The sequence below is a fragment of the Camarhynchus parvulus genome, chromosome 6 (genome assembly GCF_901933205.1).
Source record: "Camarhynchus parvulus chromosome 6, STF_HiC, whole genome shotgun sequence".
NCBI lineage: Eukaryota > Metazoa > Chordata > Aves > Passeriformes > Thraupidae > Camarhynchus > Camarhynchus parvulus.
The window spans coordinates 8,163,565-8,189,975 of NC_044576.1; the positions used below are offsets into that span (position 1 = coordinate 8,163,565).

At 38.1% G+C, this 26,411-nt stretch overlaps 1 protein-coding gene across 3 annotated transcripts in view; it reads right to left on the bottom strand.

Moving 5' to 3' along the window:
• GRID1 (glutamate ionotropic receptor delta type subunit 1) overlaps positions 1–26,411 on the bottom strand; it is a 484,225-nt gene that overhangs the window by 42,533 nt on the left and 415,281 nt on the right. For all 3 annotated transcript variants that reach the window (XM_030951116.1, XM_030951119.1, XM_030951117.1), the window contains exons 9-12: positions 6,743–6,844; positions 5,822–6,019; positions 3,563–3,887; positions 2,046–2,184 (exon numbers count right to left, since the gene is read on the bottom strand). In XM_030951116.1, coding sequence (XP_030806976.1) covers positions 2,046–2,184; positions 3,563–3,887; positions 5,822–6,019; positions 6,743–6,844 — 764 coding nt within the window. The remainder of the gene's footprint in view (positions 1–2,045; positions 2,185–3,562; positions 3,888–5,821; positions 6,020–6,742; positions 6,845–26,411) is intronic.

Below are 26,411 nucleotides of genomic sequence, written 5' to 3' on the forward strand. Positions count from 1 at the left end.
GAAAAATTGATTTCACTGAAGTATTCCTTTCTGGGTTCATGAAAGGCAGAATGCAGGCAAGCTGAGTGGCAGAGTTAGGCAAAAACATTCGCTGCACATCATATGATGTGAAGCCAGCTAGAACGGGGAGCTGAGGCGCAAGGCCACGATTAATTCATGAAAGGCAGTCATTTACTTTCTCAGAAAAAAATACTTGTTCTAAATCTGACAAATTATTTTATAAGCTGTTTCGCCTAAAGAGTGGGGACATGGAAATCATAGCTCAGAGATGGACAAAGGTCAACACAAGTTTCCAGAGAAACTATTTCTTTGCCCCACCTCCTCTCGCCAAGGCACTTCAGGAATGATTTGGGAACCTAAACCACAGCGTCCAGGACCACTTTTGACATCAGGCAATATGAACTCTCCACATTGTGGCTGAAAACACCCACTAGAGATCCTTGCCCCTACAGCCAAGTAGGTGGAACACAGGCATTGAAACTTCTGGCAACTTAAATTTCCTTTTGGCATTTACTTTCTGGCACCTGAAATACACTGCTGATGTTTTCTTAATTCTACATCCTCAACTTGTATTAGGGGATGTGATAAAGGGACCTGGGAAGTGGCAGCTACCATTAGATATAGAAAGGCATTTAATTACTATTCTCCAGCTATCATCTCTAGCAGTAGAAGGGTGCCTGAGTTTAATACTTGTGAAACAATTCTGAGCAGGTCCTTTACCCAAAAAAACTTATCTCCTCAAGATTCTTAGCAATGTCCTTTCATTTTAATAAGAAGGGGATTTAAAATCCCTTGTAAATGTTGTAACAGCTCATACTCAAAGGCTTCCTCTAAAAATCCATAGTTCTGCTCTTAAACCTCTTTTTTTCTGGAGATTCCTCATGTAATTACACTGCAACTTTTGTCCTTCTCTGAACTTTGCTGAGTTTTGGAAAGTACTGATTAGACCAAACAGAAAATTTCTTCTGCAGTGAAAGAAATAGAACCTTCAGACATTTTTAAGAATATCATTAGTCAAGCTTTCAGGATAGCTATTTGTGTCCTGCTTTTCAAGAGCAATTTATTCACTGAGCTTAACCTTCTTTCCAGTACATCGAGGCATCATACATGGATAGTTTTATTCTACATAGTTTCTCATGGTATTTCCAGAAATTACTTGGAGTATTTATTTGTGTTACTGCTGAGACCCATTTATTATGGCCAAACTAACAGAAAGTGAATTTAAAACCAAAGCCTGTTAAGGTTTTGGCCTGGTATAATGATGATGATGATGTTGATGATATATCCACACAAAGCATTACATTATCTGCAAATGAACATTGGCAACCTAAAAATCGGAAATTCTGTTGAACTCATGTTTAGAAGAAATTGACTTATGTTCTTCTGTGCAGAAACCACAAGTGCCAGCCTCACCTCAGTGACAATTCTTCTGTTTCAGGAAGAGAACACAAACATTCAGTGCCAGTCTTCCCAATGCAATCCCAAATAAGAGCAGCAGCTTAACTGTGCCAGCCTCTAACACCTGAAATTCTTGGCTCAGCACTTTCTAGAAGAAGAGCCTGTGCTGCGCTGCTACTGCTCCACTCCATCACTACCACATCAAACATGAGATATCAGGCTCTAACCTTGTCAGCACTGAGTGTGAAATTTCAATGGCCCTCCCAGTACTTCACACCAGCGTGAAGGTGGAAATTCTGTCCACATTTTGTGAGAAAAAAAATGAAAAGCTTCAACCTTTAAATTTGCAGGAAAAAACCCCCAAGTTACACACACACACAAATTACAACCAAACAACCAGCAGGACATGAGAGACCTCTCTTCTGGAAAAATACAGAACTAAAGTGCCATTGTCCCCTCCATCAGAACTGCTTGAGGGCTGTTGGAGTGAAGGCGAAGAGGGCGAGAGGAGAGAAAAACAGCCACTGCAAATAAGCAGAGTATTTTATTAGAGAGTTATCTCCTTCTTGCAAGAATGAGCACTGAAATGGATAATACCTTCCTGTGAAATCCAGGTTTCCAGCTTCGTGTTAAGAAGAGGCTCTTACCGTATGGGATTATCCATCCTTGATACTGTGAGAAATGCTGCTAAATTCGCTGTGTAGGAAGAGCACACAATAAGGGTGAAGAGCCACCAGCTTCCCATGACAATGCGCATCGCCACAGAATTGACAGTGGATTCACCCCCTACAAATAAACAGAGAAATGGAGGATATCTCAGCAGCTTCCATTTGCAATCACCCTCTGTGTGCCCATGTATGTTGAACTTTCTTGAGTTCCTCTCTGCTTCCCCTCCAGTCTGCCCTTTCACTGTGGGAAAAGCACTGCTTCTGTTAAGGCTGAATTCACAAGTATTTTTTCCAGTCTTCCTCTTGCCCTAGACAGTGTTCTAGAAAATCATCTTTCTAAATATTTCCCTTGAGAATTATTGAGGATCAAATCTAAAGAACATGAAAAATGTTCTAAATAAAGTTGAATAGTTAAGCACAACTAATATGCAGGAATTAAATCATTGTTCAGATTATAGTAATATTCTGTTTTCAATTACCCTTTCAGAATTGGAAAAAACAGCCCCACAGAACTGCCTAATGGCTTGTGTGCTATCTTTGCTGTATTTAAATCTGCAAAGACTGAAGATTAGTGTCATTACTTGTTACCCTTTACAAGATTTCAAATCATGTGAAGGTTTCTTTCCAGCAGTCTTCAAACACAGTTATGCTTGAGTATCATTGGAGACTAAAGCTCACCATAGAGCTGGTTCTACTTACTTCAGCATATGTTTGTGCTGATTATATTTTACTGCAATTAAACCTATCAAGGCTGCCACCTTAATGAGATGAGGGACCAAGTTTCACAGCAATAGGATGGATTTTCTAGCTGAAGCTTTAGAAGCTTGCAATCACAATAAAAAATGTAGAAAAAAGTTAACAACTTTACCCATATGTCAGCATTCAATAACACCTGCCTTCCAAGAATACAACTAACATTCTAGATATGGCACAAAACCTGTGTGGGCAGTTTTGTAAACAATTAGTTACAAAAATGACTTTGTTAATGGGAGCAGTCCTATTGAATTCAGTAGGATTCATCCTATACCTAGAGATTCCTGACTGTAAAGTTAGTTACACACTCTGTTCAAACAACCAAGAGACAAACTATCTCACATGAGTTCAAAAACATATATATTTCTAAGTCATTCATTTTTTCATCAAAATGCATTTCACTGCTCCAGTGGATACAGCTGACACATTTCTATTTTCATTTATACATTAAACAATTAAAAAGGTGCTAGCTTCAGAGCTGAAGAAGTGCTGCAATTCTGCACCAAACAGCTCTGGAGTTTATTTCCAATGTAACAATTTTCACAAAGAGCAAAACCCTGCATGTGCTTTTTCTGGACTTACTGAGAGACAGAAAAGGCATAAAAAAAGACATAAAGCCTCAAACTTGCCTACCTTTCCCTCTTTTGCTCAGCTGAGCTAATAAAACATAGTACCTGCCCATTCTGTTGCACCTTTAGCCCACTGTGGGCAGGGCTGAGCTGCCTGTGGCTGCTGGTCAGTACCTTGCTGCACGAAGGCTCCGTACACGACCCAGATGGCGCTGTGCAGGGTGGAGGACACGGAGGGGCTGGGCTGCGCCGTGCCCTGCGCCCGCACTGCCTGGATGCGGTTCAGCACGAAGATCAGCACGCCCACAATGGGGATGGCCGCCGCAATGCAGGCCCACACCGCAAAGTCAAAAGGAGCGAAGAGGGAGAAAATGTTGATCTTCTCCTCGGGCTTCTTGATTAAGATGCCTACGGAATAGTCCATGTAGCGCTTGCTGAAGTCCACCACGCTCTCCCGCTCAGGCGTTATGGTGATGGCTGAGATGGCCAAGTCTGCTCTCTGCAAGACAAACGCAGCATGTCACATCGCTCCCTGCCACCAGGAGTTTGGTCAGCAGAAGCATTAAGGAGAAGCTTTCTGAGAACCAAGTGACTCCATGCCCTTCCTTCTATAACTTAAAACACTTAGATGCACTCATATAAATTCTCTAAAAATAAAACCAGAATCACTTTCGCCATTTAAACATTAGTTAATTGCACTGGCCCAAAGAAGAGTAATGAAACATAACCTGTCAAGGTTCTCTTGAATGAGAAGCATGACCCTGACTCCTCTCTGGAAGAAGGGTAGCTTATTTAACCTTTATCCCTCATTTGTTTCCCAAAGAATGCCTAAAACTCCAAACCATCCTAACCCAGAGCAATGTAAGCAATAAAGAAAGAAACACCGTTTATTTAGCTTGTGTATTTGTTAGCAGGGTAGGAAGAGCTAATGTTTGTTTTTCTCCCTGCAGAATTGCCAACTTTCCATATTCATGAAGAGATTTCATAGGACAACTGGGGAGAAGATTTTGTTTGTTTTTTAAAATGAATAAAGTGATGGAAAAAGCTCGTAACAGGAAAAATGCACAAAGGCAACTTTGTTCCTGAAACTGCTTTGGCTTCAATATTTAAAAGAAGCTGGTTTTGCATGCAGGTAATCCTTAAAGAGTATGCACACTTGATGAAGGGCAAGATAGGAGTTAATAAATAAGATTCCCAAAGCTTCTGAAGAGTTTCAATTAGATTTTCAATATTTTCTGTCTTAATAAAAAGAGGCCTCTTCAAAAAAAACCAGTATATACATTCAGTTTCCTATCTCTAATTGTGTTGGGAATGTAAAGCAAATATTAGACGAGGGAGGTTTGCTTTGAAACTCTTCGGAGTCTGTGGAACAAATGGTAGCAGAAATACCATTTAAAAATAGCATAATAGATATTTTATTGCTTCAAAGAAAACAATTTCAAAATAAATTTACCAGGAGTTCTTACCTTATTTTTCAATCCATTAAATTCAAATAGTTTATGTCAATGCAAAATAAGTTGAAAATTCTTTATGCTCCCTAGCACCAACCAAGAACATCCCATTATCACACACATGTTTGCAATAGCTTTAATTGCTTCTATTTCTTCCTAAACATCTCCTTACAGATACTGAGCCTCCTATTTACAAGATAATGAGAAAGCTTTCACTTTCAGTAATAACCTCCACTGAAGAAGAGTAACCTTTCTACAGAAAGCAGCAACATGGAATATTAATTCCTTTGATTCTTCTTCTTGATTAACACTTGTCCCATATGAGGTTGCAAGAACATGAACAAAACACACTCATTTCATTCTCTGGGAGACTCCAACCTACAAACTCTACCCCATTTACTTAAATGGATTTCAATTAACTTACTCCTAGATTTGCAATACTGTAATTAAGAAATTTGGTCCTGTCAGTTTTAAATGACTGAATAATCTTGAGACCAGTTTAAACTCTGAAATTCTGATCCCCTGTTATTGGGGCTGCTTTTCCTGTTTGGGAGTCAAACTCATTGTCATTACTCATTGGTCTTTATTAAACACATCATCACAAAATGACAGAAAGTCCCATCTACAAACAACTTTCAAAGACAAAATGACAAAAAAATAAAACACTAGTAGTTAATATTTTAAGGAGAATACCTTACTTTTCCCTCTATCTTCTATAGTCATTCCCTCACACACACAAAAAGATGACCTCTGTTCTTATAGCAATGTAAACACATAGATTTACACCAACAGAATTTATGTTGAGAGCAGCTGGAAGCAAATAAAACAAGAGACTCTCTAGTTCCTATCCTGCATACAGAGTCTTAAATTGTAGTTTATGTCACACTCAAATCATCCATAGCTCAGAAGCATTCTGCACTGCTGCCTTCAACCTAATTCATTCTCCTGCAATTTTTTTAAATGCAGCTTCTTCTCTGTGTACCTTGTTAATGAGCTCTCCAATCATGCCATTCCAGGAGCTGTTTTGGAGCTGGTGTCCATACTTGCCATCAGGAGCTTGATATATCTCATACTTGAAGCCCAGATTCTTGGCCAGCGCATCCAGGACATCGATGGAAAATCCTTTATATCGTTTTGGCTGCCCAAGGATGTTCTCTGCCACCATCACAAAAGGTTCTTCCTGAGAACAAAACAGCATCTTAACTAACACTTAGGTACTGCCTATTTCTACCACATTTCAGAAAAAGAGAATTGAAAACAACAAAAAAAGTCATCATATTCTGCAATCTGTAGATTACAATACCTTAGCCAGGAATGCATTCAAGCCCTAATTTGCCCCTAATGTAGCACTTGGACGACAGGAGCTCTTTACCATTCCAGAGTTTAACAGACAGTAGTCCCAAAAGCATAATGATTTTTTTGGAAAGATGACACCTTTCTAAAATATATAGTTTATCTCAATGGGAATTTATGAGCTTGATGTAGGAAACACTTGATTAAATTTTACAGCCTGCAGTGTACAAGAGCCAAGATTAGATTATCATAATTGGCCCATCTGATCTTAAAATCCATGAAATGCTGAAAACTGCCTATCCAAGCTCAAGGACGGTATCTGGAATGTACCCCTGTGCACTCAGGCCCTATGCTGGTTCTATGCCTGGCAGGAATTACAATGCAGAAAAACAGCATAAGCAAACAAACAAATGCTCTGTATCACTGATAGTGCACAGCTTCACATAAAATAATAAAGGGCCATCATCTATGTTCCTTGTTATGTAACCGATCATCCAAAAATACAGAACTGAAAATGATAGGGAAAAACACTGCGGGAAGTGCCCAAAATATTCAGTAAGTTTCTTTTTATTTTGAGCATTTTGTTTCCTGAGCTCAGAAAGGATCATACCAAGACAGTCACCACTTTGAGTGTCACTCCCTGTAGGTCATTGCCCAGACGCCGCTCTTGGAGGCTGCCGTTCAGGCCTTTCTCAGAGTCCCACGTCGCCAGCTGGAACAGAAAGCACCAGGAGTCTGAAGCACTGCCAGGCAGGGATCCTTCAGCATTTACAAAATGTTTAACAGCAGCTTGATCAAATCCAGAACTGATAGCGGGAGGCTGAGAGGTGTGTGGCTTTCATTGATGTAGAATCAGAATGAGTGTGTGTCAGAGGACAGACATAAACACGTGCCTTGCCTGAATGTATTCATTGATGGGTGCAATATAAATGCTCTGTTATCTGTGCTATTTAGCATATCATTTCACTTAGTTCACTCTGACATTACATTTCTCCTCAGTAAGTTTATATTGTCTGAGGGTCCTCAGGATTACCTGTGGTTGCACTATCCCAGATCTCCCTCTCTGCTCAGATCCCTTATTTTCAAATACCCTATGTTTATCAAAGACCAGCCTTTTTTTCCACAGTGTTTTAGCTCACCTACAGTCATAAATTCTTGACACAGGTTCTATGGTGTCAAACTGTCTCAACTCCCATTTTCTTCAGCTCCTGTCTCAAGTCCTGTTTTCTCTGTTCTTGTCCTACTTCTACCTGATTTCTAAAACAATTACAGCCTCTTGAGCTCCCAGGCTCCTGATGAACAAGTATCTCATATCTACCAGATGTACCACATGCACGTTTTCAGGATATCTCCCTGGAAAATTACATCTAAATATTTTATTTTTCAATTAAATGTATCATTTTAAAAATTAATTTTACTGCATTTTCTGAAGAGAAATACAGTCCAATTCAATAGAACAGATTCAACAAAAAGTCAATTTTTAGTGACCTTTGGATTATTCAAACAAAGTATGTTCCTGAGCAGCAGCAGCAGACTCCTTTTGCCTTCAAACAGAATCCACAGTGTCATTTTGTTCAGAAGAGACATAAATAGTATCAAGTAGAAACTGTTTTCTTCTCTTTTTTTTTCTAGCTGTATTCTTAAACACCAATACTATGCTCACATATTTGGAAGCAGTGTTGTTAGCTGAAGGCATGCCCTGTAGAAATTAAACACAGTCCAAGATCTGTGAAATATGGATTCCTCCTGCCAGAAGCTAATTTTCATGTAACAAGTCAAAATCTTCTTGGAAAGAACTTATTTCACTGAAAATGCCTATGGCTAGATGTCTTACATGATTTATTTCTATGACTTCAGTTTTATCCTAAAGCCTCACAAATCAAATCAACAAATAAAATGTGATGGAAGAGATCTGTATAGTTTTATTTCTGGTTTGTTGCATTAAACTGATAAACAGGGAACTAGAAAAGAACAAGACATTCAGTGAATATTCAGCAACTATCACAACTGATGAAAATTATTCCAGTCACTATATCATGAAAGCTGAGATGCAGGAAAGGAAAGACTTAAGGTAAACCTCCTTTTATCCAGATGACCTGGAGGATGGAGGAGGAGAATGTTTGAATAATTTTCAGCTTTCTAATGACACTCCTGGAAGCTAAAACATCTCAGATTGAACACTCTCCTCCTGCGATGGCAGTTTGGAGTGACAGAGGAGTGTCTGCACATCAAGTGTCTGCAGCAACACAGGCAGATAAATAACTGTAGCCATGGTATCTTTTGAATTTGAATTTAGATGCTTGCTCTGAAATATTTCCAGATGTTCCTCAGCCCTTGCTACTGCCAAAGCAAATGGACATATCTTTCCTTTGACATAAATCAAAATGGTTCAACAGACTTCAAAGATGAGTGTAGGTGTGTATAGCATCTATTGTGTCTCAAATCTTTAAATAAATCTTACTGTTTAAACCTTCTTTATTTGTCCTAGGCATATGATCAAGTTTTTTGACAAAATGGCTTGCAAAATCTACAGGTGATGATTTAATATTCATTAAATATGGGAAATGTAACACACTCAAGTTATAACTTCATCACTGGTGGACTGACACATCAATTTTTTCTCCTACACATGCACCTTTCAAAATCTGATTTCATAAAAGGGCCTTAGACTTCTCAAATACTCTGTTTCATACTCTGCACTACCTCAAAGAGTTCTAAAAAATACTGGAAATAAGACCGTGCAAACCCATGATTTTTTTTTTTTCAAAAGAAGACAAAGATCCTTACTCTATGCATCAGGGGTAAGTGCAAGGAGAAGGAGCATATTTTGCTTCAGAACAGTACTCTAGAGTACAAACTTTTCAGCCTCTTAAAAGCAAACTATAGACATAAAAATCATAAATGGAACATATGGAAAACAATTTCCAGAAGGGATTTTCCCTGTGTATCCTTGTGCTTTAGAACACTTCATTTGTTAAGAACTGTGCCAATTTTATCTTCCATTTCTTGCAGACAGAATTTTGTTTATAGGACTGATGTATTTACAGATATGTATATCAATTTGTGACAGCTGACCTGTCAAGATCAGTGCCTGAGAAACTAATTTCCAGCATGGTTACACACCATGAGTACTGCTGTTAAGGCCATTAGGGTCTCATTCTTTGTAGAAATACGTACAAATTTCCTACCAGAAGTCTGGAGCCAAAGGCTATAGCACAGCCATCAGCTGATAGGAGATAAAGGGCTTTTATATCTGATTATAAGAAACAACTGCTTGCAGAATCAGCACTTGCAGGATGTGTTTTAAAAAAAATCAATGGTCTCTTAAACATGTATTTAATGGCAGTCTGGGTGGGATTTTTTGATTCTCAAGTTACCTTGTTATGTGAGTTCAAGCTTTGAAATCAGCTACTTTATGAAAGATTTTCAACTTAAAGCTTCCTAGCTTTTCTTTCTGAAACAGCCCTGTTGCTCAGAATTGTCCAGTTCTAGCCATACAGCAGAAGCTAAACCATCCAGTAAAAGCTATCCAGAGGAAACAAATGTAGAATTCAGACAAAAAGGTAATTTGTTGGGAAATTCTGACTCAAAACATGCTTCCAATTTTAGTCAATATTTACTGCATTTTCAACTAGAACTGCGAGGAACGGTTTGGAGAGAGAAAAGAACAATTTTAACATTGTTTTCACCCTCCACAAGCAACGCAGGATGAAACAAAGACACTTACTCAAAACACAAGCAAAGCAAATGTCTGTCACAGGCCCAACCAAATGGAGATGCAAATTATCTCAAACTCCTAGTAAATACAGTTGAAAACAGACATTAGCAAATAAAGTGTTCAGTGTGTCTATCACAGTATTGAACATGATTATCTACACTATTTTTGTTTATGATGCAGTAGTTACTGTCCAAATAATGCATGTCACTGCTATCTAACACAATTTTAAGTATGCCACCATGCTAAACATGGTCTACTTTTCAGGAAAAACATGATTCACATAAGAAATAAAAAAGATAATTGTCAGGAGATGCCTATTAATGTTTGAAATGGCTACAATTTATCCAGAGTATACATCTTCTATTTTACCAAAACCCAAAAACTTCAGTTGGGCGACTTTGTTGTAGCTAAGGTTACACAATTCAAAGAAAGTAAGTTTGGGAACCCCTTACTTGAAATCCAAAAAACTTCTAAGAAACAGGAAAGTGAAAAGAGTGCAAGGCAGGCAGTTCTCACACCACAAGACAGACACCCCCATATCAACCAGAGCACATTTTCTGTGAACAAAAAAGCTGTTCTGTCCATGGAGTTAAATGAATTAATCTATGCCACTAACAATCTAAAAATGCTTTTAGATTAAAGTTAGACTCAAACAGGTTTCATTTCAATGACAACTTGTTTCTTAACCTTGAAGTCAACAGTTTATGTCAAGTATGATGTCCTTCTACCACGTATGTGTATTTTACACATTGGTGCCTCATTCCCTTTGCAAGCCTTGCAATACAGCAAAAAGCAAATTTTAAGTGACCCTAATAATAAAACAACACATAAACAAGAAAATTAATGTTTACAGGAGACAAATATGAAATAAGGGAGTGAGCCATTAAATAAATGGAGTAAATTGGACACTTCTCTGTTACAGTTCTAAGGAATAAAAGGAGTTTCACTTAAATCCTAAAACAAATTTAAGTCCACTTAAAACATTAAAGTTCACAATTCCTTTTCAAATTAAGTATAGCAGTAATCTATAGAATTTTCTGCCATTCACAACAAGGTAGTAGTAGGACTCACAGTTTGAATTAGTAGTAGTAGTAGTTAGAAACTCTTTCATATTTGTGTAATCCATAATAATATAAAAGAGGCTTCGGAAAATGAAAAGGTATCAAATCTTTAACTTGCAAGCAAATCCAAACACTGATACAAAAAAATCCATCAGAACTACATATTAGGAATATTCTAACATTTCTACTCTAAAACATAAGCTTATCGTCAATATAGGGATAAGATACTGGGTAAGATCACCAGATTAACTGATTGAAGATCATTCTGTGATCCAGTACAACTCATCCCTGTTTGCAGTGAAATACCAGTGAAATACTATCTACATCCAGACATTTAGGTCTGATATTTTGCATTTTTTTTGTATTAAAAACATACCTTGCTTCCAAACATTTGCAGTGTGACTGGCATACCTGTGCACCCACAGCCACGGAGAACTCCAAAACAAGTTAAAATTACAAAGCAGAGGATTGAGAAGCCAGTCTCAAACAGTATATAAACTCCCAGTCCTTGGGTGAAAATTTTATGCCATCCTGCTCAATGCTCAAGAGGCTCAGTTTGCCATTAAGGGGCGCCATAAGGACTGCATCTGCTTGATAAAAGGTCAGAGAGGGGCAGGGAGACCACGGAAAGTTGCATAAAGTTAGTAAAAGGGCAGAGGGAAAGGCTGCCTCCCCTGGGGTTGTTTTGCCACTGCTGCTTCTACAAGGAGAACCTGGTTTTGTGTCCAGGACAGCAAAGGACACAGATGTGGCTGTGGATGTTTTAATGAGTCTTTAAGAATGCAAGACCTTCAGGGAGAAGAATTCCATTTATTCCAATTTTAGTGCAATTTTTTTGCAAATTTATGGCGCTATATGGATGATAATAAAATTTCTCCAGAGAATCACAGGAAGATGAGCATGAGGCAGCAAGACCTAAAAATTACCAAGTCATTCTGGAGAAACTTGACTGCTTTTTCAATAGTACTGCAGAATTAATAGGTAGCTGAAATGAAGAGGACAGTGTGCTTGTATCTGAACTTTAGGTTTATTTCATACAAGGTCTTATGAACCCTCACCTAGGGATATTTGTCTCCTGAAAAAAGATAATACAACATGATTTACAGATTAGCTTCTATGGAACAATGGAGAATGATGTATCAAGATGAGAAGAAAAGTTTTGAATAGCTCACAGCAAGTCAATATTAAGATCTTCTTAACTAATAGCTTTTTTTACTGTTTTGGAACAGGAAATATGAAATTACTAATTTTAAAATGTCTAAGATGCAAAGATATCTCAAAAGTGGGGAGTGCTGAAAATATATCAAACTATATCAAACAGTTAGAAAAACAAACAGGAGTGGTAAGAACTCCAATATGAAATAATAACATGTGTCTTGCATAAGTAGAAGTGAACACTGATGGAACAGAAAAATGGGAAATAGGCATACTTCAACTGAAGAAACAAAGACAGAAATCAATGAACAAGTTGTGCAGGGTGACAATGAGATGCAAATGATGATGAGCTTGTCAAACAGTACTGCTGCACGAGTACCAGTGTGGTTCTGGACTCCACATCTCACGGCATGAGCTGGACAGAGCAGCCCCAACACAGGGGTACAGTTTTAACACCATGGTTAGCATCTGTCTGAACAAGAGTTAGGCATGCTGGAAGAATATCAAGGGAGAAGAACACAACTGCTACTGTGATGGATGATTAGTTCATACAAAAAGGATGAAAGATGCAACTGTGAATAGTGAAGATGATGATAACCAAGAGAAGGGAAAATTAGAAACAAAACTAGATGTAAAAGGCAAAAGAATGACTGCTGCAAACATATTGTAATCTACAGAGACCCTTTCACATGAAATATAAATTGTTTCCTAGAAACATTTATTCATTCTCAGTGAAGACTGTTAAATGAGAAATAGAAAAAAGGGCAGTGATTGTTTTAGTATTTCTAAGTAAAACACTTTTTCATGGGAAGGGTTTGGCACATCCAGGATATGAGGTACGTAGATAAAGGAAATCAAAGAACCCTCTGGTGGTTCTTGAATTCACCAGAGATACCAAATCCAAACAATTGTTTCACATAATTCTGGATCCTAGCCAAAGGTGATTAAGATGGTTTTTTCCCACATGGAACAATTTCATTAAAGTCCCAGAGTGCAAGGTTTAACCTGTGATCCCCTCAGTCTGCCATTTCCCATGTGAGTAGATTGATTGCTATCTTTAAGGCTGGTATAGGGGCATACTATCCATGAAGTTAAAATATACTGGTGTAGTTTTTTCAAAGAATGTCATCATTCAGAATACTTGAAAACCTCAGCTACTTTCATCTCCAAAAGAAAAAACCATACCCTACTGCTGAAACAAAGCCATTCCTAGAACTCAGCCAGGGAGAAATTCTGTCAGAAGTGCAGACGAGCAATTTGAGGTTCCAGCCTACAACCGTTAACTTGGCAAGCCTACATAACACCACTGGGTCCCGAGAGCCACACTGATATAAAGTTAATTGAGCATAGACCTAGAATAGAAAATAGAGAAAGTTCAAGAACGCTGAAGGAGGGATTTCAGTAGGAAAGAGCAATTGACCTGAACTGACATATCTAAGGAAACAGATATACACCACTGCTTGCCTGAGCAGCCAGCGAGACAAATGGCAAATGTCTAGGACTGAGATACCACACGAAGTCTGCCCTTGAAGCAGCACAGTGCCCTTCAAATATGTGAGGGAATGGGGTCACAATTAATAGAGAAAAGCAGCATTAACAGAGTTACCACCATGTGGATAGTCCCATGAAACTGATTTAGAGTTTAAGAAAACAAATCTCCAATTGTGCCAACAAAATGTACTTTGGCAAGAAGCTGCATAGTAACAAGCGGAGAATTTACACAAATTGGAATAAAAATTTCAAATTAATTCAAACGGCTCAAAACCAATGCAAAATGCTAAAAATTACATTGCATTGAAACAAAGTGCAACTGAGTATCAGAAGTGTTTTTTTGCCTTGTAAGATCAATGACAGTACTTAACTGCTATTATCTAGAGAGTAACTGGATAGTATACGTCATTTACAATAATTCCTACCTAATAGGTAGGGAAAACGTAGAGGAGAAAAATGACATTAGTTAACCCAAAACTGTAAGGCTACTTTAGGACAGAGGATTACCAGCAGAGGCTTTGGTAGAGGTATTTCAGCATTAATATTCTTACTGCCTAGAAGCCTGTGTATTTATTCAGGTCCTGCTCTTCAAATTCTACCATTCACTGCAGCTAACAATTTCGACCCTACCTATCATAACTCAGCAGTATCTTGCTCCATTTTTTTAATGGTCCTTCATTGCAGAGAATATCAAATATTTTGTCATGAGATGAAATGTTTTCCCTTACATTTTTCATTAGCCAAAGCTCAATTCAATTAAATGTAACGACCATACTATTAAAAGCCAACTACTTTACACATAATAGAGCTCTACAACGTAAATGAAGATTAGACACAGGATGCCTTATACTACTAACATTAGGAAGCCAAGGTATTCTACTGCTTTCTACAGAATTGTGAATAAGGAGTTTCATGCAGAATTAAAGCAATGGGTTTTTTTAACCCTAAAGGTTTTATTAATACAGTGTCAGACTTGTGGGAATAGATCAGTACCATATACTTTATATTGCATATACATCACATTTAGTATTATGTTGAAGGGCATCAATTATGAGAATTATCTGAAATAAGATACTGCTCCATTATGTGTCAGATTGAGATATTATTTTGCTAGCAGGTAATGAAGCAGCATTGATACCAATTCAGGGTTTCCCCTCTTTCCATACTGTGATAGCTGGTGAACATCTCTGACCTCCTACACAACACAGAAAAACGCCCGTGTTCTACTGTGCTGAGCCTGGGCAATGCTTGTCTGGGGCAGCAAATCCATACTTGGCAGAAAAAGGAGCTGAAAGGACATGACAAGACAAATGTATTCTGTAATTCATTAAAAGTATAAATAGGCCATCTTCAGCTCTGCTAGAATAAATTGCTTCAATTAATACTAGTCTTTGAAGGAGCAGTGACTGCAACATGCTGATGTTATTAGTGCAGCAACACAGGCACTGAGAAAGATGTAGTACTAAATGAAGCAATCATGAGAGTGATGAAAACAATATGAACAAGAATCTTATCCTCTGATGGCTTCTTTATGAAGTGCAGGGAAGTATTACTCTATCCCAAAATTTTTGCATTTAATTTCCCTGACATAAAATCAACATGTGGCAAAGAAGGTGTTCAAAATTAATTGGAGGTATTTTCTATGAGACTCTCACAGGCTTCTCTCTTGAAAACCAGGCAAGAAACCTCCACCCCTGTCCTCCTGCAGTTTTGCCACTTTTCAAGGTTTTAGGATACAATGTGCCACAGTGTAGAAACACTGTTGTTGAATCAGATGGCAGCATTGCAATAGCAAAAGGTGTGTGTGCAGCACCACAACTCTTTTAAAGGTCAAACAAATTAACTGTGAGGACCCAAGATACTGCTGAATCAGGCACTCCCCAGGGGCATTGTAAATTATCCTTTGATATGAACAACCAGGTCTCTAAGCATAAAATTAAAACTAATCAGTAATCATAAAAGTGAGACCCATCCAGGTATAAAGTCCTCAACAGCTGTCACAAGTTGCTGGCTGAAAACACATTGCCACTGGGTTACCTATTTGAAAGGCAAACAAGCCCCTCTTCTTTTTCCTGCAGTTTAAAACACAAAGTCATTGTCCAGTGAAATCCAACATATCCTGGACTCCAAGGATACTTTGAATGCTACAGCCAATTGCTGAACATCAGGTAGCTCAGGAATAGCTGCTTGTGGACAAAACTGAACCAATTGCCTTTACCACTACTCATTATGTGTAGGTAAAGTGGAAACAAATCCATTTCACACAGAGAACAGATTGTTTTCAAACCTCCAAAATGCTTTTTGGTAGCAAATTACTAGCTTTTGAGAGCAGAACTATCCTTGTTATTTATGCAATAGTGACCTCAGCAGACTGTTTGTAAACAAAAAACCCTTATTATGGAAAAGTTGGATCTAACAACAAATACAAACTCATGCTGATTTCCTATAGGTTCTCGTCCTGCTCTGTGGAGTGTAGTAATGCCAAATAATGTCCTGTTGTGCTGTTCTAAGAATTTTACTGGGGAGAGAAAGCAAGGGAGGCTTGCACAGCTGGACAGTTGTCAGGACCTGTTTTTCAGTCCTTCTACACAAGAAGCTCTGCATGTAGGAATTAACCAGCATGCTACAATGGGCTATATCAAACCTGCTCTTTTTTTGCCATTCTTTACTGTGTTTCTTGGCTACTATCTGAGCTGAATGCTTTGGATGTCTCATATTTAAGAAACCCACCCATATTTCTGCAGCTCTAACAACAGAACTTTTCCTAGCCTGGCCCCTGAGGTACAGACTACTGTGTGATTTCACCAGCTGTGATTTTCACCTTCTGAAGCCTGGCCACCATGAATCACTTTCTGATTCTGGTTAAAGGCACTGAGTCATCTCAGAATGAAAGCAAAGTTCAGTCCACTCTCTGGTACCACCTATCAAGCCTGTTCTCAATCCTGTATGGAAAACTGCTCCTCTCTCAAACTCCAGACACTTATGAAAATCTTCACAACATCAAGAGTAATTTTTTGTAGAAACTTACGTATTTTAAAAATAAGTACTGGCATTATCTAATTACCATGTGATATTTTGTTGGCCTTGATATAACAAGGACAATGTTCTAGAGAAAAAAGATAGCCACTTTGCATTTTAGTTCAAAGGGTGTGGATGCACAAATGTAATTTATAAATCAAATGGAAAACTTAAATACAAAGAGGTCAAAGTCTTAGATGAAATGTTGATACTTAAAAATTACAATTAAAAAACTCCAATATTATTTTATCAGAATTTTTGTTAAGGCAAGTTAACACTCTGTCTTGACATCAGTAAACACCTTAAATGCCAAAGCTTACCTGCTAAAGATTTTAAGTGAATTTTGACCAGCTCTGGTTATTGGCATTGGAATCTACATCCACATCTATGGAACACTGAAAATTCTTGTAATAAATTTGAAAGTTCAATTTTTACTGAACTTTCCCTTATTTTCATCTTTACAGTATGATTTCATCTTTATCCTCACTACTCACAGAAAGTGACACAAAATGGCTTAAATGATTTGCAGATATTTTTTCCTCTTCTACAAAAGCCACTGAGTAAAAAAATCATAACTTGGTGTTTGGTAATGGATAATTGCCTCTCCAAGAAACAGAAGAACTGTAGATTGTATTAAGCAAAACATGAATTTTCTTCACTGTAATGATAGGCATTTAATGGTTTTAATTAACAACAAGCTATATTGAGACAGCTTTCAAAAATATATTTATCCCTTGGGCTTTGTTACATACATAGAACAGGTTTTGTAAGGCAAATAAAATCAGCTTGCTCACAAAACCAATTAGCCAAGAATATACAAACACCAGATCCATAGATATTATAGTTTATATAAATTATGTACCAGTTGCTAAGTATTCACAAGGAACATAACAATACACTTAGCTAAGCTTTGTATAGTGTTCTTATAGAAACTGTGGTAAGTGTGAAAAATACTTTTCCATGTTACTGTTTACAAACCTTTTGTTTACAGCCTATTGCCCTGCTTCACTTTTTCCCTGCTTCAAATCAACATTCAGGAGAATTTTTAGCTTTAAAAAAAAAATACTGGACAATGAGAACTTCTTAGCAATTTTGCACACTGACAGACAGTGCACACAGGGTATATAAGAAAGATTACAGTAATAAATACTTTCTCCTAGCTCCACAAACTGCCACATACCAGCAAAACTCCATCACTGGAAAGGATGTGGTAATTTCAGCAAAGTAGTCAAAGGTAAGAAATAAAAGCAGGTAAGAAATACAGCTTGTACTATGTGCAATGCTTAAAGGCTCTCCTTTCAGATTCCTTACTGCAGCTATAAAAATAAACACTGATCTCCAGGAAGCTTTATTAGAGTTCCCTACATCATTTGTTTAGAAGGATTCAATAATTTAGTAGGTTTATGTAATTACTACAGAGCTTATTTAATATTGCACCTGATGCGTTGTTGTTTTCCAAGTCTTGAGAAAAGCTTCTAGAAAGGTTAAAGCTGATCAAATTAGAAAACAAGACATGATTTATGTGTGGTCCAAACTTCTCAGTGGAGGGAGAGAAACAATTTGGGCCCATGGAAGGCCACAGACAAGCAGCAGAATCTCTGCTGAGGGAAAGGCAGCAGCTCTCTGGGAATGACCCAGCAGTCAGACCTCATTTGAAGATCAGCCTACCTTAAAACATTACAAGATTTATTTCTACACTCTAAATGGCTCGTGGTCACTGCAGGGCAGGTGGTTTTTCAACAATGAACAGCAGAGCATTTGTACACAGAATTAGGGCTAAAATGGGCAATGCCCTCAGAGAAATGCGGATACAGAAATATGGCAAAGAATTACCACAAACATATCTGAGGAGGAAAAAACCACACACATTACGTTCATTAAATCCCTTTCTTACTGCCTTAACCTGATATTCTTTCTGTTGCTATGGTGATTGTTATCCAGCCATTTATACATTTAAAGAAAAAAATCAGTATTCCCTCTCATGAAATTCAAAAATATCTCCTTAATGCAATATAAAGACTATTTCCTCAGTGGACCCATCAGGCATTCATTTTCCTAAGGTCTTCTGAGTCCATTTAAACTTCTCTGTTCCACACATTTTGTGGCAATGAATTTCAAAATAGAAGCAGGCAATCTCTGAAAATGTACTTCCTCTTATAGGTTGTAAGCTGCCTACCAGTTCACTTTATTAAGTATCATCTAGGTTTTCATTACAAGAAAAAATGAATAATTCTTCCCATTTCATCTTTTAATCTCTTTATTTCCTAAGCACCTAGACAGACTCCCTCCTTTTGTCTGCTTACTGAGCCGAAAAATTGTGGCCTGTATGTCTCTTCATATAGAAGCAATCTGGTATCTCTAGTCACCCTTCTCCCTCTTACATATTTTCTAGTTCTTCCATATATCCATATATTTTTTGAAAGGGGAAAAGAAATAAAAATCACCAAAAAAACCCCCTAACTCAATCCAAATTATAGAGACTGGCCAAAAATCAGCCGATGGAAAATTGGAAGACTGACTTAGGAAAGACAACTTTTGAGTGCATTACTTAAGCCTATATTTTAAAATTATCTTAGAAGAGGTGCCTTAGAAATCTTCAACACTGCATTTGAGCATTTAAATGCAGAAACAGCTGAACAAGGAAAGTAGAAAGCAAATGTCACCAATAGAAATTGTATATATTTAGATAATATATACTTAGGAAATGGAAAATAAATTCTTACCTACTACACGCACAGTAAAATGTAGAATTATTTAATGTTTCCTGGAAAAAACACTTTCATATATTAGAAAAAAAATGCTAACACCATCCATTGTATTTGTTGGGAACTCTTCCCAAATCCCTTCCCTGGCATAAGCAGAAGGTGGTACATATAAAGTAGAAAGCTCTGAGCCTGCAGTGATCCCCCTCCTCTCTGTAGGTCTACAGTAAAATAATTTGTTTTTTACTGCCCACAGCTTTTCATAAAGTTAAGGGGAATTTGCAACAACTGCTCAATTTCCAGTATTTATTTTCCATAAAGTACATCAGGCCTCTACAAGTGGTCCAGCTAATGTAGGTTTTTTTGAAACTCACAGAACTGCCTTATAGATCCCAAAATGTCTGAAGGCTACAGACTTTGTTCACAAATCAAATTAATTAAAGGAAATTAACAGTGTGCTAATAATTATGTGGGTTTGTCCACATCTCCATGGCAAAATATTCCCAGCTGCTTTGGAGCAGGCTTGGGACAAGCCCTGGTGGCTGAAAGGCCCTACAATCTGCTGGCTGCCCATCAACTTAGTAGCTTGTGATACTTGAGTGAAAACTTGGCCATTACTGAACTCTCAGGGCCTGCATTAGAGACTGACAACGAGTTTCACTGCAGACTTCAAACTGCAGCAGCTGCAGGGAGGGATGAATGAAGGGGTGACAAATACACTCACCACATCAGCCCAGGAGATGCTACTAAAATGCTGCTTATTAGCACTGCCAAGGTGACAGTTGAGAATCTGTGCTCTGATGGACCTACAAAATTGACACAGTCCAGGATTGGGAAGAAACTCCAATAGATGAGGTCCTTACAGAATTGGCAGCTCAGACCATACAAAACTACATCTTTTCATTGCTCAGAAGCAGAAGAAGGCCTCCTACGCTGAGGGCTGTCAGCCTTGTACCAGCACAAGTACACAATCATTTTTAGAATTCCAGGAGGGGAAAAAGATTTGACTGTTTCCCATCCAAAATAAATTGAAAAGCCTGAAAGCCTGAAGGCTAGAAAGATGGGTACCCAGGTCACAAACCCTGCATCCCAAGAGTGACAAGATGAAACTCTCCAGGAGGTCCTTCAAAAGGCAGATTAGAGACAGCTCCCCCAGTGGGTGATTTTCCTTCACCCTGCTGAGTAACACAGACTAAATCAAAGATGATAAATGAATTATCTAAAATTCACTCCTGTAAAAATATACCCCTTCCCACATTCACCTAGGGCTGTCATAAAAATGGCATTTCTTCATGTCTCCTTTAGGAAGCACACAGCTGTCATTAAATATATATATATATGACCTACATGATATATGTAGACAGATATATATGTATATATGTATGCATAAAGAAGCCTGTGCAGTTATCCCTCATAAGAATCTGTCTGAGTTTAAATTGCCTTTCAGTACTAAAAGTCACAGTCGCTATAGAGAGCTACAATTTCGAAAAACTTATAGGACTGAAAATATTTTTCTCAATAGTCCTAACTAGTTTTCATAGTTTTTTTAACCTAGCTACTTGTTCTTTTGAGATGCTTTTATCTTCTTATGCCAGTTCTCCTGGTCTTGAATTGGTACTGCATCAGTTAGGAGAAAGACTGTCAGATCTCTGAAAAGCAGGAGTTGGCTGTTAATGTGAATAAATCTCATGTTAATGACTTTCATCAGGACTTCGGTCTCTGTTAGTCTGGCAACATTAGAGAGGCTGCATGTGCACACAGAAAATCAAAGAGAACCAAGACTTAATTATATAATGGGCTGCATAGCAACATGTCAGAACCTTTTGGTTAAGGAGTCTCACAAGGCTAAGAGACCAGTAATCCCATCAAACAATGACAGCCACCAGCACATCACCCCTAGCCCCTAACAGCCCACCATATCAACACAGATTTCTTCACAGGCACGTTAAAGGTCACCTCGTGGATGCTGGACAAAGCGCTGACACTACAGCTCACGCAAGATTTCACTTTCAATATTCCTCAATAAAATAAACTGACACTCTTCCCATCTCTGGCAGATACAGCTTAGGATCTGATAATCATTTCAATGATGGTGTAAATTACCACAGCAGACTCGCTATTAACGTGTTCCAGGCTATCACACTAAGCCAAAGAGATGTAAGAAGACTAACACCAGACTCACATTCTGATCAGAATCCTATGTAACAAAGCAGTTGCAGATGAAAAAAATAAGGTACAAAGGAAAAGAAGGCATATTATACTGGCTTTCTTGCTCTTCACAGATTTTGTATTTTTAACTTTTTCCACTAAACTGCAAAACTGAATTGAAGCCTGCCATGAATACATTCTGGAACATCAACAGATCTGCACTCATTTTGTTCGTGCTGACCTGTGGTCCTAACGCTTTTTGTTGCTTTATAATAAACACCTTGTATGTTGCAACACAAACCAAAGGCATCTACCTCTCACTGCCACCATTCCTGAGTCATAATTCCGGATATCCATGCTCTAGATCTTGTTACGTTTCTCCCAGGATACTTGCCCTAACATAACATGAGCAGGAAACTTCTCAGGCTTGCTTCACACCATGCCATTCCAGCTGTGGAACTGCTCCCCAAACATTGGCACTCATTTCATTTGTTTATGTATGACCTACACAACTTTTGTCATGGCCAAGAGAAGATTCTGGCTAAGCGTCTGAACATCACTAAATTTGGATCAGCTCTGTTAAGGCTGTGATCCAACTGGCTCCCTCAGTTTAGGGAGTGCCTTAGGCTCCTGCTTCCAATTCCACCCTGCCTGCCACTAGGGTGGAATTGGAAACAGGAGCAGCGCTTCATTTTATAGTTCAAGGGGCAACAATATTTCATAACTAGTCCAAATCCAACATGAAGATGGATGCAAAAGTGAGGAGAGGAGACTGAAATGGGGAAGTTGGAGCCTTAATTTTTCATGAGAGGGTTATTATGAAATATTATCAGCACATGATATATTGATATGGTATGTGCAGTTCCTGCATTCCTATCAGAATGAGCAACAGTTCTTCTTCCACTGCCGTAACAATTTGATTTCTCCTGGTTTCAACACGACAGTGATACTGGAATTGATTTAAGTGCATTAATGCCACTGGAAGTCATAAGGGCTTTTGGCAGAACCTATACAATGGGAAGAGATCACATGTTCCATTATGCTGATGATGTTGAAAAGCAAAGTGTGCCAGCCAGAACCCACCCCACACAACCCCAAACCTTTAATTAAGAAAGCCTGATATTAAGTTGTACTCAATTACAACATCTGTAATTCGCCACTGTGCTCCCAGAGCTAGTCCATATGCTTGTGAGGCACCTTTTCAAACCCTCTTTTGGGCACACTATGACTATCATACAATGCACTTGTATTATAATTAAATTTAGCATAATTACTTTACAGAGTGATCAGTGACAGTCTATTGTTCAGGAAGAATTAATCCTTTGAGCCTTCCAACATCATTTTAGTTCCTGGTTCTAAATGAGATTTCAAAGAATGTAATTTATAATAACCAAAATCCCCAATGCATACTTTAATATAGCCTTCCTTTGTTACAGCAACTCACTAGTAAAATGTTTCTGAGTTAGAGCATTTCTGGTGTACTTATTTACCTTTGCCGCACAGGACCTCTCAAACAGGGAGGAAAAGAAGCAGGAATGCTTCACTGATCACCTTGATGCCTTCTCTTCCTTCCTCCTTCCCAAAACATGGGTGCTCTAGAACCCTTTCAGAACCAATTCCACTACTAAAATAGAATCCTTCCCCTAGGAGAATGCTTGCCTTTCCAGAAGCAGCCCAAGAAATCCTCTGAAACATCACTAATTCATGAATATATTGAAAGGAGGTGTGATGATTGGACTTGAGAAAAAGCTGGAACTGCTACCATACGAGACACCAGGAAGCTTGATTTCCTCCTAAAATGAGATGCTTTTCCAAGGAGAGGAGTCTAAGTTGGGCAGTGTCAAAACATTTTGTTTAGCCATTTTTAATTCAAGTAAAATGTTTTGACAAAGTGGAATCCTTGGAAAAATCCTTTGCAGATCTCATCTATTCCAGTATTGAAACCTACTTCCCTGTATCCATTGCAATCCTAGTTCTCAATTTCTTTCTCTGGACCAGTTAAGCATATTGCATATCCCACTGAATAAATTCCTCCAGTTGCACTCCAATCCCTCAGGACTACCATGCACAGGAAATATATGAGAGAACCTGATCCTCAACACAAGGCAGAAAATATTAAAGCAGGTCAATATTGTGGTGGTTTTTTAATTATCTTGTCAAAATTAAACCCTTCAGGCCAGTTAAGAAATTCTAAATTTCAGTTTAATATCTTTTTACCAAAATAAAAGCTTTTCTTGTGCAATTATATCCACCAGAACATCATTGCAGTGAAAAACTGCCAACTGCAGCTATCACTACAGCTGAATTTCTTGATGTGATTTTTTTTTTTCCCTAAAGACGATGTTAAAAAGCTCTCTTTCAGTCCACTCGACTAATTAAGATTTCTCAGCTATTCAGGCTCAGTCCTTTTTACTGTCAGCAAGGTTTGTTTGTGCAATCAAAGATGCTGGCCACAGATCTCGAGGTGACATTCCATGAAAATGTCACTGTTAGTATGATCGGCACTCAATAATATGTGGTATTAAAACTGCATTAAAAGACATGGTAGAACATATTTTGGGCAAAGCTTGAGAAAATATGTGAATTTCACACTTCTGTCATCTAACAGATAGAACAAAAAATTTTCTCAGAACACATATAAATTCTTTTTTTTATTGGCTGAAATAATTTAGCAACGTAAGAGAGAGCCACTGGCAGTCATTCTGCTCCTGCCTTGTGCATGAGGTTAGCTGGCTCATGAGTTAGTTTGTGAACCTCAACTGCAATGTCACCAGCAAGTGAGAGTAAAAACTTTGGAGTCTTCAGATGCCAGAGTACTATGATTACATCATATCTCTGATTTTGAAGAGACAAATCAAAAATCTCTTGAAATTATCTTCCTGTCTTTCTTTCTGCAGGGAGCTACAAAGGGAAATATTTGTTGGAAAACATAAGACGTATCAAATGCATTCTCTGGCAGAAATAGAAGGTTTTAGGTACTGGCACTCAAAACATGATTGCTCAGAGTTCAGCTTACCCTCTTCCCCATTGCCAAGGGTTTGAAAATGGAGAGGGACATAAGCAAAGTTAGAGGAGGAAACACAAGTGCCAGTAGTAGCTGACTTAGTGGCAACATCTGCAGGTCCTATCTGACTTCTTACTGAACATCAACAGTAATATAATCAGGTTCATCAACTTTCCCCTCCATAAAGATCAGGCCCCTGCTATCCATACATCAGAAAAAGCTCTAATACACAAGAATAAATGCAGAGCATGAGAAAATGTAGAACCTTCAGCCGGAACAAAAGCCATCAACTCTGCAGGTTAAATGTCAGTTGCACATTATGTGCCTTCCTCCTGCAGGTTCCCTGTCAACTCCCCATGATAATTTTAGAGTTTCATATTAAAATATTCATTTCAAATATTCTTCACAACCAAATCCATTCACTGTGTAAAATTTCAAGTACATTTTCATATATGAAATAACACCAGAGGCATTCTTCTGTCTTAGAAGAATGCAGATCACTAGACTTGGGTCACTTCCCAGAAGTGGGGATCAAGCCTTCTTCATAGGAAAATTGAGCTGTAAGACAAGTTTCCCAGATGAGGAGTAAAATAAAGTAAATGCATATCTCAAAAAATCCCAAACAAAACTACAAACACACGACTTCCTTTGAAAAGTACACTGACAAACTTAATACTAATTTACTATAGAAATTATACTGAAAATAACACAGCTAAAAAAAAAAAACAGCTAGAAAAGAAAAGATGACAGGAGCTTTGTGAGGACCTGATACAACTGATGATACTGCGTAGTAGATGGACATAAAAGAGAAAACATGAATGTTTGTATGGAGACATTTAAATCCCACAGAGCAAAGGCACAGAGGGTTGGGAAGAAGAGGAGGGAATGCCCAGGAGAAAACTGAGCAAGAAGGCCAGGGGGTGGAAGGAAGATGCACAGAGGGAGACAAAAGGAGAGGCCCTAAGGGCCAAATAGAATATCACAGCGCAGGAGAGGCGCAGGCAAGCAGGGACATGCAGCTTATTTTCCTTGATGGCAGCCAGCAGAAGCATCACTTACTGCTGCTGTACCTGACAGGCTGACCAGCTTGGTAACCAAACAGCATCCTTTCGAAAGAGAGGATTATTTGTTTGTTCCTCCCAGAACACCCTCTGGATGTCATGGTAAAATATTATTAGTTGTGTCTCTGATGAGCTATGTAATAAAGACATCTTCAAGGCTCTTCCTTCCACCATTATGTCACAAATTTCCAGTTACTTAGTAAAGATGACAAATTTTAACAGTAAAATTTCTCTACAGCAGAGTAAGCAGAACTCCAAAATATAAAATATCTAGCATTAACATCTGCAAGTATGGCTCTGATTTGTATTAGACAATATCAGCTTACTATCGCAGAATAAATATTCAAAGGAAAACTGCAGGCACGTCACAATTACACTACTTCTGTTCATTTTCTCCTTTTTTTTCTTAGAAATTGGAGATATGAGACAGTTTTGAAAATGTCTAACTTATGAACTATAACAGTAGCACTGATATTATAATTTCATCCATAGTACAATAAACAAGTTCAGTAAATTCTCCCATGTTCATAAACCAACAGAATTATCTTTTGATATCAAGAAATGCTAATACCTGGTGAAGAGAATTTGCAAGGTAGTTACATTGTAGATTGACACAATCATCACATTCACTCCAGATTTTCTCTGTGGGCTGGAATTTAGGCATTACCAGCCATCTGCCCTAGGAAACAAGCATGAGGCTCTCACTGGAGTCAGCAAGAACTGAGGATATTAACAATGGGCAAGGTTTCAGTCCCAACTCAGCAAAGAAATTAAACATTTCAACAGTCACTGAATTTTTAGGTTAGACTTGGGTTAAAGGCTTTGCTGAATCAGGACCCCTTCCTTCAAGTGTTAAACATCATAACAAATAAATATCATTATTAGTATTTATCATAAGCTGCCTAGATATGTCCTCTGGTG